Source organism: Rana temporaria, chromosome 11, assembly GCF_905171775.1.
Source record: "Rana temporaria chromosome 11, aRanTem1.1, whole genome shotgun sequence".
In the NCBI taxonomy this organism is placed as follows: Eukaryota; Metazoa; Chordata; class Amphibia; order Anura; family Ranidae; genus Rana; species Rana temporaria.
In genome coordinates, this window is record NC_053499.1 from 122331222 (window position 1) to 122349080 (window position 17859).

The 17859-nt window shown below is 42.2% G+C and overlaps 1 protein-coding gene across 4 annotated transcripts in view; it reads right to left on the bottom strand.

The window, feature by feature from the left end:
- PLCB3 (phospholipase C beta 3) overlaps positions 1 to 17859 on the bottom strand; it is a 268516-nt gene that overhangs the window by 77295 nt on the left and 173362 nt on the right. For all 4 annotated transcript variants that reach the window (XM_040329022.1, XM_040329023.1, XM_040329020.1 and 1 more), the window contains exons 7-15: positions 15981 to 16056; positions 13479 to 13579; positions 10766 to 10932; positions 10523 to 10669; positions 7785 to 7942; positions 7621 to 7703; positions 7385 to 7469; positions 4539 to 4719; positions 99 to 203 (exon numbers count right to left, since the gene is read on the bottom strand). In XM_040329022.1, coding sequence (XP_040184956.1) covers positions 99 to 203; positions 4539 to 4719; positions 7385 to 7469; positions 7621 to 7703; positions 7785 to 7942; positions 10523 to 10669; positions 10766 to 10932; positions 13479 to 13579; positions 15981 to 16056 — 1103 coding nt within the window. The remainder of the gene's footprint in view (positions 1 to 98; positions 204 to 4538; positions 4720 to 7384; positions 7470 to 7620; positions 7704 to 7784; positions 7943 to 10522; positions 10670 to 10765; positions 10933 to 13478; positions 13580 to 15980; positions 16057 to 17859) is intronic.

The window sequence follows — 17859 nt, forward strand, 5'->3', positions numbered from 1 at the left end:
ACAAGGAAACAAAAAAGAAGTGAGCAGAGCCAAGAGCAGTGGTATAAATCTTACTATACAAATTATTGTCATCTCACTATCACAGCGTGCGTCTTTACCTATGGATTTCCGTGGCTCTACACACTTGGGAATCCTCTCCTCTATTTGTTCATCTCCATTAGAAAGTGTCAGAGAAACATCAGCTGTGTCAGAGTTCAAAGTACCTGCATATGGAATATAGAATTGTGAGAAAACCAACAGATGTTTAAACAATCTCTACAGTACAGTAAACCCTTCTCTACTCATGAATACTGGTTCAAACTTATAAACATGTATGTGCGGGTCCATTGCATGTGACAGATGCTCTTACAATACAATTCAATTCGTTGTGTGGTTTTCCAGTAATATCACTTTCAACTATACATTCAAACATGCATAAAGCTTCAACACTTCTCAATAAATCCTGTTACTCCTAATCTGCTGACTATTCTTCCATTGCTTTACAAAAGTCTTAATCTTAAAATGTGTACACTTTGGGCCAGATTCACAAAGCAGATACGACGGCGTATCTCCTGATACGCGGTCGTATCTGTTGTTCTATCTATGCGACTGATTCATAGAATCAGTTACGCATAGATAGCTATAAGATCCGACAGGTGTAATTGTTTTACACTGTCGGATCTTAAGATGCAGTACCGCGGCCGCCGCTGGGGGGATTTTGCGTCGTAAACCAGCGTCGGGTATGCAAATTAGGAGTTACGACGGATCCCCGACGGATTTTCGCGTTCGCTACGTCGTCGGTAGTGAAGTTTCCCATCGCATACTTACACTTTTTTTTTGGTGCCCTAACTTTACACAGCAAGCGTATTGCTGTGTAAAGTATGGCTGTCGTTCCCGCGTCGAAATTTAAAAAAGAACGTCGTTTGCGTAAGCCGTCCGGGAATACGGAATTACGCTACGCGCGTCGCCGTTCAAAAAAATTACGTCACGGCGCGCAAAGCACGGCGGGAGTTAAGAAACGGAGGTCCGGCGCGGGAGCGCGCCTAATTTAAATGGCACACGCCCATTTAAATAGACCCGCCTTGCGCCGGAGGCTGCCAGCGTAGGTTTTCATTGCAAGTGCTCTGTGAATCAGGAACTTGCGATGAAAACTTGCGGCGGTGTAACGTATCTACGATACGTTACGCCGCCGCAATTCTACGTGAATCTGGCCCTTTGACTTTAAGACTGTTTGGAAATTAGGTCCTATGTATTTCTGACAACAAATGATTTTTTTTTTTTTTGCAAATAAAATATTCTTACGGTATATTGTTTAAAAATAGACCCTGCCACCAACTGAAGGTAAAAACACAAAAATGTTTTATTTTTTTGTCATTACATATGGTTTTTCTTATTTAAAAAAAAAAATATTATTATTTACATGTAATTTGCCTTTGAACTTACTAGCAAGTTTGGCTACTTCAAGAGCCAGTTCTATAGCAAAGTACTCCTTCCTCCTTGCACATCACAGCCCTCTCTTCTTACTGGGAATGTCCAATTACTATCTGTGCTGACAGCTCCTCCACCTCTCCCCTCATCTTCCTACATAAACTTTTATGTAGAAGCCAGGAGAGAAGCAAAAACAGAAATTCTATAGAACAGGGGTAGGCAACCTTGGACGCCTTGCTATGTTATCCTTTTTAACCACTTAAGCCCCGGACCTTTAGGCAGCTAAATGCCCAGGCCAGGTTTTGCGATTCGGTACTGCGTCGCTTTAACAAACAATTGCACGGTCGTGCGACGTGGCTCCCAAACAAAATTGACGTCCTTTTTTTCCCCACAAATAGAGCTTTATTTTGGTGGTATTTGATCACCTCTGCGGTTTTTATTTTTTGGACAAAAGGAAATATTGCGCATACCATGTGTGAAAATAAATAAAAAGTGAGCTGCGTCTCAAAAATGTCATACAACATCAAACATACAAATGAAAAAAAGAGGAGTTGTGCTAAAAAATGCAAATAAATGTGCCTAATATCCACTATGTGATGTGGACACAATACTGATAAAAATAACTGTTAAGCATATAGACACTGTCCGGAATCATTAGCAAGTGTAAAAATTTAAATAAGTGAAAAATTGAAAAACAATAGTGGATATTAAGCACATTTATTTTCATTTTTTAGCGTGACTCCTCTTTTTTTCATTTGTAGGTTTTTATTTTTTGCGCTATAAACAAAAATAGAGCGACAATTTTGAAAAAAATTCAATATTTTTTACTTTTTGCTATAATAAATATTCCCCAAAAACATATATATATATATTTTTTTTTCCTCAGTTTAGGCCGATACGTATTCTTCTACCTATTTTTGGTAAAAAAAATCGCAATAAGCGTTTATCGATTGGTTTGCGCAAAATTTATAGCGTTTACAAAATAGGGGATAGTTTTATAATTTTTTTTACTACTAATGGCGGCGATTTTTTTCGTGACTGCGACACTTCGGACAATTTTGACACATTTTTGGGACCATTGTCATTTTCACAGCAAAAAATGCATTTAAATTGCATTGTTTATTGTGAAAATGACAGTTGCAGTTTAGGAGTTAACCACAGGGGGCGCTGAAGGAGTTAGTGTTCACTTAGTGTGTGCTTACAGAGGGGTGTGGCTGTAGGTCTGACGTCATCGATCGAGTCTCCCTATAAAAGAGATGACTCGATCGATGAAGCTGCCACATTGAAGCACGGGAAAGCCGTGTTTACATACGGCTCTCCCCGTTCTTCAGCTCCGGGGAGCGATCGCGAGGGGGTGGCTAGAAACGAATAGCCACGCCCTCGTCCCGATCGCTCCCCGCGGGTTTCCGACCGCCGCATGTAGCGGGGGGGTCCCGATCGGACCACCGACCCGCGGAAAGGCAGGGACGTACATGTACGCCCATATGCCTGTACGTGCCATTCTGTGGACGTACATATACATGCGGCGGGCGTTAACCGGTTAAAGCTGAAATCCAGGAATTCAGCCACCTTGTAAAATATCCTGGATTACTAGGGGGGAAATCCAACAAGGTGCATGCCACCTCGTGGACTTGCCTCTTTAATTTACAGCTCACATTTTTACTGAGCAGTAGGCGTACAGCTTTCTCTATGCTTCTGGCACTCTGACGCCTCAGCGTCTGCAAGAGGGGAGCCCATCCCTCTCCTGCACAGTCACAGAGCACTTTGTATTATGCAAATCAATTCACAAAATGGAAAGCCTTCTGTGAATGAACAGCAGAGGGTAGGGATGGGCAGAGATGTTGAATGTGAGAAGACAGCTTCTCTCCTGTCAGAGCACTGGGAGTGTACTGATAGCTGTACTCCCGGCACTCAGTAAAGCTGTCATTTGAAGATAGAGGAGGTACCATGCACTTTGTTGGACTTACCGTATTTATCGGCGTATAACACGCACAGGCGTATAACACGCACCCTAACTTTAAGAGGAACGTTTCAGTGAAAAAACTTTCCACAGCCCCCTGCGTATAACACGCAGACACAGTTTACCCTCTATTTTCAGGGTACAAAAGTGAGTGTTATACGCCAATAAATACAGTAACTCATAGTAAGCCAGCACATTTTACTAAGTGTCTGAATTCCTGGGCTTCCACTGTAGAGGATAACCTAGCAAGGCCCCATTAAAAAGTAAGGAAGATTTAAAGTGCCAAGGTCAGGAGTGAGCAACGCAGAATACCGAGGTCAGGAGTAAGTACTGCAGAGTGCTCAGGGGTCAAGTGTACATAATGTAGAGTGACGGGGGGACATCGAGAGAAACATGGAAGGAAACAAGGGGGATATGCAGGGGGGGATATGCAGGGTGGGAAGTGGGACACAAATGAATGGCACAAAAATGTAAAAAATTCTAGTCCAACACCTTATCAAGTCAGTATTTGATAATGATCCCTCTACTTGTATGAATTTGAATCACACTGCGTTGTTCTTCCAGTTTGCTTATGGCTTTCCTCTGTATCCTTTTCAGGTGCTTCATCTCCTCCTGCACCTCATCAACCCACCTCTTCAGAGGCAGGCATAATGCCCATATACAACAGCACCTGCCACTTACCTTCTGCTCCTACAAGTTGCAACAGGTGCCAAACCCGGGACACTGGCACCCCTGAGAAAAAACAGGGCTTGATTAGGCTTAAGCTCTGCAGGGTGAGTGGGCTGGATGTTGCCATGTACATGCTGATTGAGAAGCTGTTGGGATTGGTCGTGATCTACCGGTCACATATCGACACCAACATAGAGAGTGTCACTTGGGTGACAAAATCATACAGGACGTTTGTTGTTTTGTTGTTGGAATGAGTGGTCTTGCATCAGCATCTCTAAACTAAACTGCCCTGTTCATTCCAATATTCTCACTCACAACTTAAGGGCAGGTGAGGCTACAAGACTATTCTTTTCCACCCCTGCTCTCTGGCATCTTCTTCGCTATCCTATTAGGATCAGGTGAATTCAGACAGTTCCTCAGAACTCCTTTACTCCTCCCAGAACCATCGACCATCCTACCTTAAAAAAGAAAATCTGCCAAGAAGTTTAGTGTGGTCCCATACCTACTGCAGGTGAATCACAGATGCTGGAGGAGTCACTGTAAGTATTGGATGGCTGTTCACTGACTCTTCTTTTTACACTGCCTTCAGGACCCTTTGCCCACACTTTGTGCCTTTTTTTATTCTTTACCAAGATCTTCCCCAGCAGTTCATGTGGGCTTGGAAGAGAAAATCCTGGCTGGAGCTAGGAAAAATATAAAAGGAGCCAAATGTGAAGATAGAAAAAAAAAAGTTATAAATACAAAGGCAATTGAAGTTACTTCAGATTATGTATTGAAAGATATTAATTATTGAGGCCCTCACTAGAAATCTCAGGCTCCCTCTACTGTGGCTTTTTGGCTCAACCTCGTTAACCAGGCACTTCCACAATACAAATTGACATATAAAGCCAAGGGTTGCCCTAAAAAATGTCATAAGATTTGGGATCCATGGGTGAACTCTTACTGTACTATACCACCGGATACTTAAGATACTGTTTGGTGCTAGGGCTCACTTTCTAACTTTATTGAGTACTGTGATTGAAGTATATTGCATGGTTAGCACACTGCACCTCATGTCTTCAGATGTGTCTGTATCATGCAGTCGCTCCTTTACTATTTGATGTTAGTGTACTAAATGTACATTCTGTATCATCTACGCTCAATTGTCTGAGCACTGTTTGCTCTATTTCCCCTTCATGTTATGTACTTGTAAGCTTTGTGTACAATAAAGTTACCTTAAAAAAAAAAAAAGAAAAATTATTGGGGCACCAAACATAGATCATTAATTGTAATGCCGCGTACACACCATCACTTTATGTGATGAAAAAAAACGACGTTTTTAAAAACGTCAAATAAAATGATGATGAAGTGTGTGGGGGAAAACGTTGTTTTATGTCTTGTGAAAAACGACCGTTGTGTCACAAAAAAATGACCGTTAAAACAACGTTTTTAAACCCGCGCATGCTCAGAAGCAAGTTATGAAGCAAGCTTCAATGGAAAAGAGTGCGGAACGTAACCGCGCTTTGCTAGAGCATTTTGAAAAAACGATGGTGTGTAGGCAACGTTGTTTTTGAAAATGAAGTTTCAAAAACGTTGTTTTTTTACTTCACAAAAAATGTCTTTTTTTTTCATCACATAAAGCATACCTCCCAACCGTCCCGGATTTCGCGCTAAATCCCGCGATCAGTGCTAGAATCCCGTGATTCGCGCTAAATCCCGCGATAAACCAACCCCCCCCGTTCAACAACTCCGATCCACGGAATTTCCCCCCTTCGTTGGGAGGTATGCTCATTTGTCCCTCATTCTGAAGTTGAAAAGTTGGGAGGTATGCATAAAGTGATGGTGTGTACGCGGCATAAGAGATAAAGCTGCTTCATATAAAAAAAGATAACTGGGATTTTGGGAAGAAAAAAAAAATTAAATAGCTAATATTTAATCCAGTTTAAAAAAGATAGAATGACAATTCAGGGATACAATGAATGCAATTATTAGTGTATGCTGTCAATACATGGCAGCTTCTACTGACGCTCTCTCAAGACATACAAGGGTTAATCCAGTGAAGACAAATTTAGGGTATTGAGTGAATGCCTTATGTCGAATTGCCCCCAGATTACTTACTGTGCCTCTGAACACTAGAAGAAAGATCGCCCTGCTGGACATTACTACTCTGCCCCGTTTCCCACCATCTTTTATGTGTGGGCGGAGCTTCTGAACGTGCCATTAGAGGAATAAAGAAACCTGATGAGCGACTCATTCACCATATTTACCAACATAAGATTTACAAGGGAATGCCAGGTAAATCGTAACATTAAGTATTAAAGAAAGTCTGTACTGAGAGGGGTCTGTCACTGCTGACTTCTTCTGAAAATACCAGTTACCTGGCCATTAGTTTGATCATCTGGCTTCAATGAACCCAGAACAAGACAGGAGTTTTGACCAAAATGGCTGCCTACTTCTGGATTAGAAGTTAAGGGCCAGATCCACAGCCCCGCAGCGCAACGTAACTTAACAGATTTAAGTTACACTGCCGCAAATTTCCTAAGTTAGGTATCGATCCACAACACACTTACCTGGAAATTTGCGGCGGTGTAACTCAAATCCGTCCGGCGCAAGGCGTTCCTAATCTAATGGGGCGAGTCCCATTTAAATTATGCGCGCTCCCGCGCCAGACGTACTGCGCATGCTTGTGACGCAAATTTCGCGACGTGACGTAATTTTTTTGATCGGCGCGTAGCGTATTTCTGTATTCCCATACGGCTTACGCAATCGACGTAAAATTTAAAAATTCGACGGCCTGCTGTGTAAAAGTAGGGCTGGTTTACAAAAGTGTAACTAAGCGACAGGAAACTAACATAGCGGCGACAGAAGCGAACGCGAAAAAGCTTTGAGGATCGACGCAACTCCTCATTAGCATACCCAACGCGTAATTTCGACGATGAATGCCCCCAGCGGAGGTCGCGGTACTGCATCTTAAGATCCGGCAGTGTAAAACTATTGCACCTGCCGGATCTTCTGTCTATCTCTTGGAAACGGATTCTGTGGATCAGTTCCAAAGATAGAAACAGGGATACGACGGCGTATCAGTAGATACGCCGGCGTATCCCTTTTGAGGATCTGGCCCTAAAGGACTAGCATTTCCAGAAAGAGGTCAGCAAAGACTGCCTCCATGTTTATCCAAGCGCAGGTTTCATTTTGAGCATTTTGTATTAGATTCTCACGACTTATACTGCACACATATTAAAGATCTTTACCAGAGAAGGTAACATTTTGACAAAAGGAGCAATTATAGGAAAAAAGAAACCAGGAAAAACATAGAAAATACAGCCTCTAGGAAATATGGCAAAATTATGAAGACCACAAAACTCTTACAGGATATTTCTCTAGCGGTTCAGTAAGAAGTGCATCTCCAAAGATATTTCTGCAGTATTCAGCCATCTTAGCTTGTTGCTTTGCGCTGCACAAAACAGATGAAAAAAATAACTTAATGATAAAATAAAGAATTATATCCCAATTGTGGTCAAATAGATGATTATAAAGAAAAAAGAAACAAGCAGATGAAAAGGAGTGAGGGAAAACTGCAATGGAAAAGAAGAAACAAGACTTACGAGTCAACATGATTTTCAAAGGATAAAATGACTGGAAAGGGGGAAGTTTTGAAGGCACTTTCCGCTATTGCTTCAATTACTTCCTGTGGGAGAAGAGAGGTGGCTTGTTGATATCAGGTAATCATGAACTATACTTGCAATCCAATCTGCTCTTTTTTCTGTACCTTAAAAGGTATCTCAGTGGTCATGGTAAATCCATGAGTAATAAAGGGTTCTTCATCTTGGGGCCGTCCTTTCCAGCAGTCTAATTCGATACAACGGCAGCCTGTGAGCAGCACCTGTCTGTACATCTCTACCGATGAGTTACCCGTCAGCTGACCAGCTAGATCACACATAATATACAAAGAGAAAAAAACAAGAGATACTTTAGAAAAGAGAAGTTCTTTACCACCCAAGTTAAATGTGCACAACCTTTGGGTTGAAATATCTTAGGGATTGCCCCATTGTTAAATGTAACTTTTTTGTATATATTTTTGGGGTCCATGAACAGTGGCAAACTCACTACTATGGCTTCGGAAAACTGGCATCCTGACATTTAGGACACAAGGGGCTAGATTCAGAAAGAATTTACTTTGGCGTATCTATTGTCGGCGTAAATTCAAAGCTGCGCCGGCGTATCTTCTTTCTGTATTCAGAAAGCAAGATACGCCAAAATTTGGCTAAGATCCGACTGGCGTAAGTCTCTTACGCCGTCGTATCTTAGTTGCATATTTACGCTGGCCGCTAGGTGGCGCTTCCATCGACGTCCGCCCGGCGCATTTTTTTACGTCGTTTAGGCTTTTTCCGGCGTAAAGTTACCCCTGCTATATGAGGCGTATCCTATGTTAAGTATGGACGTCGGGCCAGCGTCAAATTTTCCGTCGATTACGTTGTTTGCGCAAGTCGTTCGCGAATAGGGCTGTACGTAAGTTACATTCACGTCTAAAGCATTGACGATTTGCGGCGTAATTTCGAGCATGCGCACTGGGATTCTTTCACAGACGGCGCATGCGCCGTTCGTAAAAAATGTCAAATACGTGGGGTCACAATTAATTTACATAAAACACGCCCACATCATCCACATTTGAATTAGGCGGGCTTACGCCGGACAACATACGCTACGCCGTCGTATCTTAGGGCGTAAGTTCTTTATGAATACGGAACTTGCGCCCTAAGTTACGGCGGCGTAACGTATCTGAGATACGTTACGCCCGCAGAAAATTACGCCGGGCTATCTGAATCTAGCCCAAGAAATTTAAGATTTCTAGCCTAAACTTTAGTTCATATTGGTTGACTGGAAATGTAATCAAAACTGTGATGATAAAAGTAATGAAAAAATTGTCATTTGTAAAATCCACGGTCCCGATCAATTGTCCCCCCCCCCACATGTTTCCCATGCTAGTGTCGGTGAGTAGAAGGGAAGGAAAACAGTAAACGTCAAATCGCTGACCGTTCCTTGCTAGTAAGAGCCACGAAGCAACAAGGATTTTGTCACTTCTGGCTCAGGCATTACTTTTTGTACTTGAATAATGAAACAAAAAAGGGGGGAACGCACTCACATTGCCACATCCGTATATTTGGGAGAAAAGGGGGATTACTCAAAAGAGAATAATCAATGGTCAGACTTTGGAGGCAGGACACAGACAGAATATAGCAAAAAATAGATGTTTATTACAAAAGGTATATACAAAAAATACAATATTCAAAAATAAAAAAACATGGAAAAAGTATGAATGGTGTCCCTTGTGTGTCTACGCGTTTCGCTGTGAGGCTTCTTCAGGACAATCAACAAAAAGGAAACGGTGACAGAGGACAAATCTCACTATCTTTGGATGAGTATAGCCAGGTCTCAAGGTGAATATTCGGGTTTTAAGAATTCCCAATATGTAGATATGTCATAAGGAGAGATAAATAAAGATGAATATATCCAGAGACTCACAGAACATATAGAAAAATCATCAAGCACAGACCAGTCCCTTTCAAAAGGGTATCCAATATAGGAAAATGCCATAAAAATAAGCACAAGGTCTGGAGATTTGAAAAAAGATATCTCTCAAATTCAAACGGGGAGCCGGTCCAGAAAGGCAATAGTTATTATTATTTTAGGTACTTATATAGCGCCGTCAATTTACGCAGCGCTTTTACATATACAATGTACATTCACATCAGTCCCTACCCTCAAGGAGCTTACAATCTAAGGTAGTTAACAAGTAGAGACATCTCAAGACTCCACAAGTAGTCAGAATACACTTAATTCAATAGCCGACTTCAAAAGGTCAAACCAATGTATGAATGGCAAAATATTGCTGGGTAAGTGTGCCCCATACGATAATATAGAGACAGGACAGAGGTTTTCGGAACTGCCCCCGGGAGAGACACCTTGTGTACAGCACAAGCTGTCTCCCGGGGGCCGTTCCGGATAAAAAAAAAAAAAAAACACTATAAATAAAAGCACTATTTTTAAACCTTCAAAAACGTGCAATTTTTTTGGAAGGTAAATTTAGCCGACATGTTTGGTATTTAGATGGCATAACCTCATCTTATATATTTTACCCCAGAAAAAGGGGTTATATATCGTTTAGCTACACTAAAAATAACTACCGGTAGTGTATTTTTTATCTGGGTTTGGTAAGCTGTTGAACTAATGTCTCCTGACATAAAAAAATGCAAGTATGACCGTTTTATTCTTCAGGGTCTCTGCTTTTAGACAATATATGAGGTTTAGGTGTTTTAACTAATCTTCAGGCCTGAAATTTGTCTTTTAACACGTGTTAAAAAAAAAGCAAAAATGTCTCGGGCGGCGAAAGCGTAAAGTGACTTTATTAAAATTGTAAGCTCAAAGAATAATTGTCTGTCTTTTCCCATACTACACAGATAATTATTCATGTGGTATCCATAGGACTAGGATTAGTGCACTACTTACCAGTGAGGTAGGTATTGTGGGAGGAATTGATAAAGTAACTGGTGAGCGGCTGTGTCATGTCATCACTGAGATCCAAGGCCTCTGGAGGAACAATGCTGTTTTCATCTCCACCCAGAAAACGGCTAAAACCTTCCATAGATATCTGGTCTGTAACACGAAAGTGCAGAATTCAGGGTTTAATTAACCAATGACCTTTTCTTAAAACTATTCAAAATCTGCAAACAACTCTGCACTTTGACTTGCCTCTTTCAAGAAACTGCCTGTTGGGCTCGTATTTTTCAATAAGCTGGCGCACCTGGTCCCTTTTAAGAGGTGGGAAAAGGATCTCATTGAGCCTTGGATCCCTCTGTTTCTGGTTTATAAACTCCATCAGTTGCTCCAGAGTTAAATATGGCTTCCCTTTTGCTCCACTACAGAAAAAAAATCCAGAAAATGGTTAGTCTATAGAACCAACTATAAAACTAGTCTAGAACTATATGGAAGAGTACAAATGGGATACTGTGCAAACAAATGTGTTTACATGAATATTTGGGTCAATGTAAAAACATCTAACGTTAGGTACACACAGATTGAAAATAGTCCAGTTCAGCAGGGCTACAAAAAAGATTTTGATTGGTTTGTAGCCCTCTTGATTGAAAAGAACTGTTGAACAGTCCTGCTAGAAAACCTCCTTCGATCAAGGGCTTGCAGCCAATCAGTTGCAATTTTGATCAGTGTATTCTGACAGGGAAGTCGTCCCAATGTCAGAATACAATTGCACAACAGGGACGATTCCTGCAACGTTGTTGGTTTAAGGAAAAAAAATAAACGTATCCCTAAGGCTGCGTACACACGATCAGTCCATCCGATGAGAACGGTCCGAAGGACTGTTGTCATCGGTTAACCGATGAAGCTGACTGATGGTCCGTCGTGCGTACACACCATCAGTTAAAAAAACGATTGTGTCAGAATGGGGTGACATAAAACACAACGACGTGCTTAAAAAAACGAAGTTCAATGCTTCCAAGCATGCGTCGACTTGATTCTGAGCATGCGCGGGTTTTTAACCGATGGTTTTCCATACTAACGATCGGTTTTTACCTATTGGTTACCAGTCCATCGGTTCAATTTTAAAGCATTTTTTTGACCGAAGGTTAACTGACCGATGGGGCCCACACACGATCGGTTTGGAACGATCAAAAGGTCCTTCAGTCCGTTTTCATCGGTTTTGTTTACGCGGCCTGAGTGACCCACTCTATCAGCAAAGAGGCGAACCATCAAAAAAAGAAGTATATTCGTTCTTCTTTTACAGTTATCCTTTTCTATAAAAAGTGACTCTGTGCTGACAAGGGTCACTTTAAATGTCATTTATTTATGGTTTGCATGTACTAAACCACTAGGTTTTATTGACCGTTATCATTTTGTCAATTAAGATACTTGTTTTCACCTTTTTTTTTTTCTTTGTTGCATCCAAGTGCTGGAAATTCCATGAAGTACCTTTGCAACCACTTCCTGTCTACATGCATACACTCCCAGCAATGGCTGCATGATGTCTCTTAAGCCCTGTACACACGATCGGTCCATCCAATGAAAACGGTCTGATGGACCGTTTTCATCGGTTAACCGATGAAGCTGACTGATGGTCGGTCGTGCCTACACACCATCAGTTAAAAAACTGATCGTGTCGGAACGCGGTGATGTAAAACACAACGACGTGCTGAAAAAAATGAAGTTCCAAGCATGCGTCGACTTGATTCTGAGCATGCGTGAATTTATAACCGATGGACGTGCCTACAAACGATCGTTTCTTTTCTATTGGCTTAGGTATCCATCGGTTAAATTTAAAACAAGATTGCTTTTTTTTAACCTATGGATAAATAACCGATGGGGCCCACACACGATCGGTTTGGTCCGATGGAAACGGTCCATCAGACCGTTCTCATCGGTTTGACCGATCGTGTGTACGCGGCATTAGGGCAGGTTTTCTTTTGAAAAATATTGTTGAAGCTTGTATGAGATTTTACAGATTGGGTTTACATATACTAAAGGCTGGACTCAAAACTATGGGTTGTGGTAAAGCATGTTTTACATTATTACCGCAACACATTAATGTATCGCTCTGTGAGTAGCAGTGCCATTCATTTAGAATTGTACCCCAATGAACAAATAGAGTAAGGGACAAGACATCTGTAGTACAGCATAATGTACATAGGCATGCTTTGTTTAATGTGTGCTGCTTCGCAAAAAAAGTTCCTTTTTTTGGGTGCGTTAGGTGTACCGCCACTCCAATCAAAATGTACACAAAAAATAGCCTCTGCTAGAAGAGGTGTGGGGGTGGGGAGCAATCTTTCAGTCATCAAAGAATTTCTGCATTTTGATTGGTTACGCCTGCTCCTAAGGATTTTTTTCTAAACCAGAGCTGCGTAAAAAAGGCTGAAAAAAGTTGATCTTGTTGATTGCCATCTGTTGGCTGCAAATGGTGAATATGAATTAACATTTCATATTTACCTAATTAACCTCATGCTCCCCACATAACATATATGTGTGGTAGCAAAGAAGAAGGGCTTTAACACCCCCACGCCACACATGCATCAATGGGGTGGCACAGATTTCTGTGCTGAGAGGACACTCTTAGCTGTCAAAGACAGCTCTCTGTCCATACTAAATGAGCAGACATTGGTGGGACCGGCTTCCAATCATGTGACCATTGTGACAACCAATCACAGTGATCATGTTATTGACCAATGCTTCCTGAACCCAGGTGTATAGACCCTATTAAAGGGACACTGGCGATGGGCGGCAAGAGGTTAAAAACAAAGAAAGGTAAGTATTTTATTTTTTAGCACTAGACAATAGGGAATATATATAAAATATTTGTATATTTTCACTTTAATTCAATGTGAGCATTACATTTTTCAATCATACCCAGCAAAAGAGCATTCACACAACAGCAATGCATCATTTTCCATTAACTCACTTCTCTATGAGGATCTTATCAATATCTGGCCGTAGGCATAGCTTATTCAGAAATCGTTCAAAAATTTCAAGGGTAAATTCTTCTGGTTTGATGGACTCACCCTGAAAGGGAGAGAAGATGATAACATCCAGTACTATTTAGGCTCCAATACTAATATAAGATGGCAGAATATAAGCAAAATAATAACATTCAGTCAAATGGTAACAATGCAAATATTTTTACTCTGTAAGGCAAAGCTGACAATAGCTGTCAATGGGGTTTGTCTTGCCTTTCTCTGGACCAAAATGGCTGGGGTCTGGAAGATGTGGAATTTGGAAGGATGTGTTTTTTCACCTTAAAAATACAACATACTATGGGGGGGACATTTAGCAATTCGCACAGTATGAGATCATAGCCATACAGCATTCACCTCCTATAAACCAAAGTTTCAAGATGTGGCTGTATACGTAAAGCACGCGCACACAGTTGTATGCCTCAAATGCAGATAGTCTTCTTCGGGGGATAGGATTGTCATCCTTATAATTGCACTAATATATGGAAGGTCACCCATTTGGAACAAGTAAATCCATATTAGGTGTAATTGGGGAAATAGACTGAGCATACAGACATTAAGTGGGATAACATAAAACATACATAGGATCGAATCTAGACTATATTTGCGTCTTTGGCCTCTTAAAGTGGATCTTTGCCAGAAGCGAAGTCTGTCTCCTTGCAGGCTCCCCCCCCCCCCCCCCCGGTGTCACCATTACGGCCTTCGGGACCTGGTAGGTGGGTACATCTGTTCACACACTAGTAATATACAGCTCATGCTCAAAGACAGGACTTCCCTGGTTGCAGTCTCTGCACGTGCGTGGGAAATCCTGCACATACATTGTCTCCCCAGGGGGGCCCAGCACATGCACAGATGTGCCGCAGGGCTCTCTCGATATCCAAGCCCTGCGGCAAATCTGTGCACACAGGGGGTAGTAAGGGAACATTCCTGCCTAGACGAGAATTCTGTTTGTGAGAGAGGAAGGAGGCAGTTCAGCCAAACACGCCCTAAAGCAGGGATATGCAATTAGCGGACCTCCAGCTGTTGCAAAAGTCCCATGATGCTTCTGCCTCTGGGTGTCATGCTTGTGGCTGTCAGAGTCTTGCTATGCCTCACGGGACTTGTAGTTCTACAATAGCTAAAGGACCACCAATTGCATATCCCTGCCTTCAAGGGTGAAGATTTGTTTAAAAAAAAAAAAAAACGGAACTTTTAGAATTTCTTTAAAATAACAAACATGTTATACTTGCCTGCCCTGTGTAATGTTTTTACACAAAGCAGGCCCGATTCTCCTCCTCTCGGGTCCTCTTAGTCCCCCCAGAGCAAGCTGCTTGTTCTAGGACTCACATGTGTGCTTAGTCCTGAGCCACCTCTGTGTGTTCATAAGACACACAGAGCGCTGCTCAGCCCCACCCAGCCCCCTCCATACTGGCTGTGGTTGACAATAGTGGGAGCCAATGGTTCCTGCTGCTGTGTGCCAGCCAATGAGGAGGGAGAGACCGCAGGGAGCCGCTGCTCTTGTGAACATCGCTGGATCGAGATTGGGCTCAGGTAAGTATTAGGGTGGGCGATGTACACTGAAGGTTTTTTTCCTTCATGCATGAAGGGGAAAAAACTTAAAGGGACACTAAAGGTTCCCGTTTTTTTTTTTTTAAATAACAAATAAGTTATACTTACCTCCACTGTGCAGTTCATTTTGCACAGAGTGGCCCCGATCCTGGTCTTCTGGGGTCCCTCTGTGGCTGTCTCCGCTCCTCCCCACAAGAACTAACCCCCTTCATGGGAGCTCTCTCCCATGGGGGTTAATTCTTGCGGGCACGCTCCCGTGATACAGCCGGCGGCTATAGCCACCGACTGTATCACCCTGCCCCGCCCACCGGGTCATTGATTTGACTGACAGCATCGGAAGCCAATGTCTGCGATCTGCAATCAACCAATGAATGAACTGAGAAGCCCGGCCGAGAAGCCAGCGCGTTCACGGAGCAGGACTTTCGAGGGGTCAGGTAAGTAAACAGGGGGGCTGGGGGGCTGTTAATCCTCAGATTTTTTTTCACCTTACTGCAGAGAATGGCACATGTAAAAAAACAGCCAAAGAAACGCAATATTTTAAGGTTGGGCTTGTGAGCTACAGTTGATGTTTTAATTGCCTATGTCTACATTGTGAACATGCTGATCAGATCTGGTTGTACAACAATTAGGTTATTGACAGGCTGACAAAGACCTAATTTGCTGAGCCTCAGGTTATTATCAGACACACAAGGGCTACAGACAGGCACTGAAAAGATTTCACATCACTTGTGATCAAAATTAGAATCTATTCTTTTAACTCAGATTTGAGTAAAAAAGGATTGAAAGAAATGCAATACCTCTAGTGGCGGCCATTGTAGAAAATGAATACAGCATAAATTTAATATAAAAGACAGTATTCTACAGGTTTGTGGTGTGACAAAAGGAAAGATTATGAATAATACCCGATTAAAGTTCAGCCCACAGGACTCCAGTGCAGTCTCTACTCTTTTCTTGTCAGCGGCAAACATCTTAAGGATGCTGAAAAAGTACAAGACAGATGTAAAAAAAAAAAAAAAAAACAGCAGTACAACAGTTTCATAATTATAGAGGACATAAAAGGGTTCAAGTTTTACTGAAGTTGAAAAAAATAAATACAATCATTCGACATTTTAGTAGTAGCTGTTAACTTGGCTGATACCTAGTCATCGAATCACAAGGTTTGTAGTTTGTAATTGAAATGCCATTTGTGCTCTTGGTTGATGACAAGCGCTGGCCTATCCCTGGAAAGGGGAATAAGGTCTATTAAAGGTTACAAAAGAAGGTTTGCAGTGGGATGATACACCATCTACAATGCACCAAACACATGATGCACTAGACTCTTATGATTCATCCCTAGCAAGGAGGATAATACTCTGTCTTTCACAAAATCCTGTTTTTCTATAGCAGTGATCACAGAAAAAGAAAACATTGACCCTAGTGTCTGAAGGTTGTCATTCATCGCATCTTATTAACCACTTAAGCCCCGGACCATTTTGTTGCTAAATGCCCAGGCCAGGTTTTACGATTCGGCACTGCGTCGCTTTAACAGACAATTGCGCGGTCGTGCGACGTGGCTCCCAAACAAAATTGGCGTCCTTTTTTCCCCACAAATAGAGATTTATTTTGGTGGTATTTGATCACCTCTGCGTTTTTTATTTTTTGCGATATAAACAAAAATAGAGCGACAATTTAGAAAAAAATGCAATATTTTTAACTTTTTGCTGTAATAAATATCCCCCAAAAACATATATAAATTTTTTTTTTCCCTCAGTTTAGGCCGATACGTATTCTTCTACCAAAATGTATAGCGTTTACAAAATAGGGGATAGTTTTATTGCATTTTTATTATTTTTTTTTTTTTTACTGCTGGAGTTTTTAGGCAAAGCCACACCTTCGGCCTAGTCCTCAGCATCCGGCCTTGCAGCATTTTCCCAGGATCGCAGCGGATTGACTTCTCCCCCTGCACACCCTGGAGAGGCCACCAAGGCAGGAGGGACACAGGAGGGTCAGCACCCGGTAGCAGGAGGACTCTAGCGCCGGTCCTGAGGAGCAGTGGGTATGATTTTTTAGGCGAGGCCGCAGCTTCGGCCTAGTCCGCGATGGCCGGCCCTTTCCCGGGATCGGGGCTGACTGACTTCTCCCCTGCACACCCCGGAGAGGCTATTAAGACAGGAGGGACACAGGAGGGTCATTTGTTAGGGGCTGCACCCGATAATAGGAGGATTCTTAGCGCCAGTCCTGGGGGAAAAAAATCTAGAAAAATTGATTTTTTTTAAATATGAATCGATTTGACCTATCAACTTGATTTTTAAATCAAATAGATTTTTTCCCAGCCCTACAATATGCTTTGAAAAAGCTGTAGAATGTTGGAAATTAATGATATAGAAAGAAAATGGGCAAACAATATGCAAAAAAGATCTTATTCTTAAACTAAGGTCCCAATGCTCATTGTTTGGAAACTACATTAAAATCCACCAGGCACAATTTTCCTTTTGCACAGTTCAAAACAAAAAGCTTGTTCTGCTATACTTAACCCTTTCCCTACAAAGTCATTGTAAAATGACATCGGCTGGAACCCTCTCTCCCTCCGGGGTGGACGTCACATGACGTCCTGGGCTCCCCGGGCGGCGCGCACCCCCCGCATCACTTAGGACCCGGTGCGCGTGCATGGCGGCCGTGATGTCCGCCAGGCACCCGCGATTGCCCGCAATCACGGCAGAAACATGGATCTGTGTGTGTAAACACACAGATCCATGTCCTGTCAGCAGTGAGGAGACCGATGGTGAGTCCCCTCCCCCTACA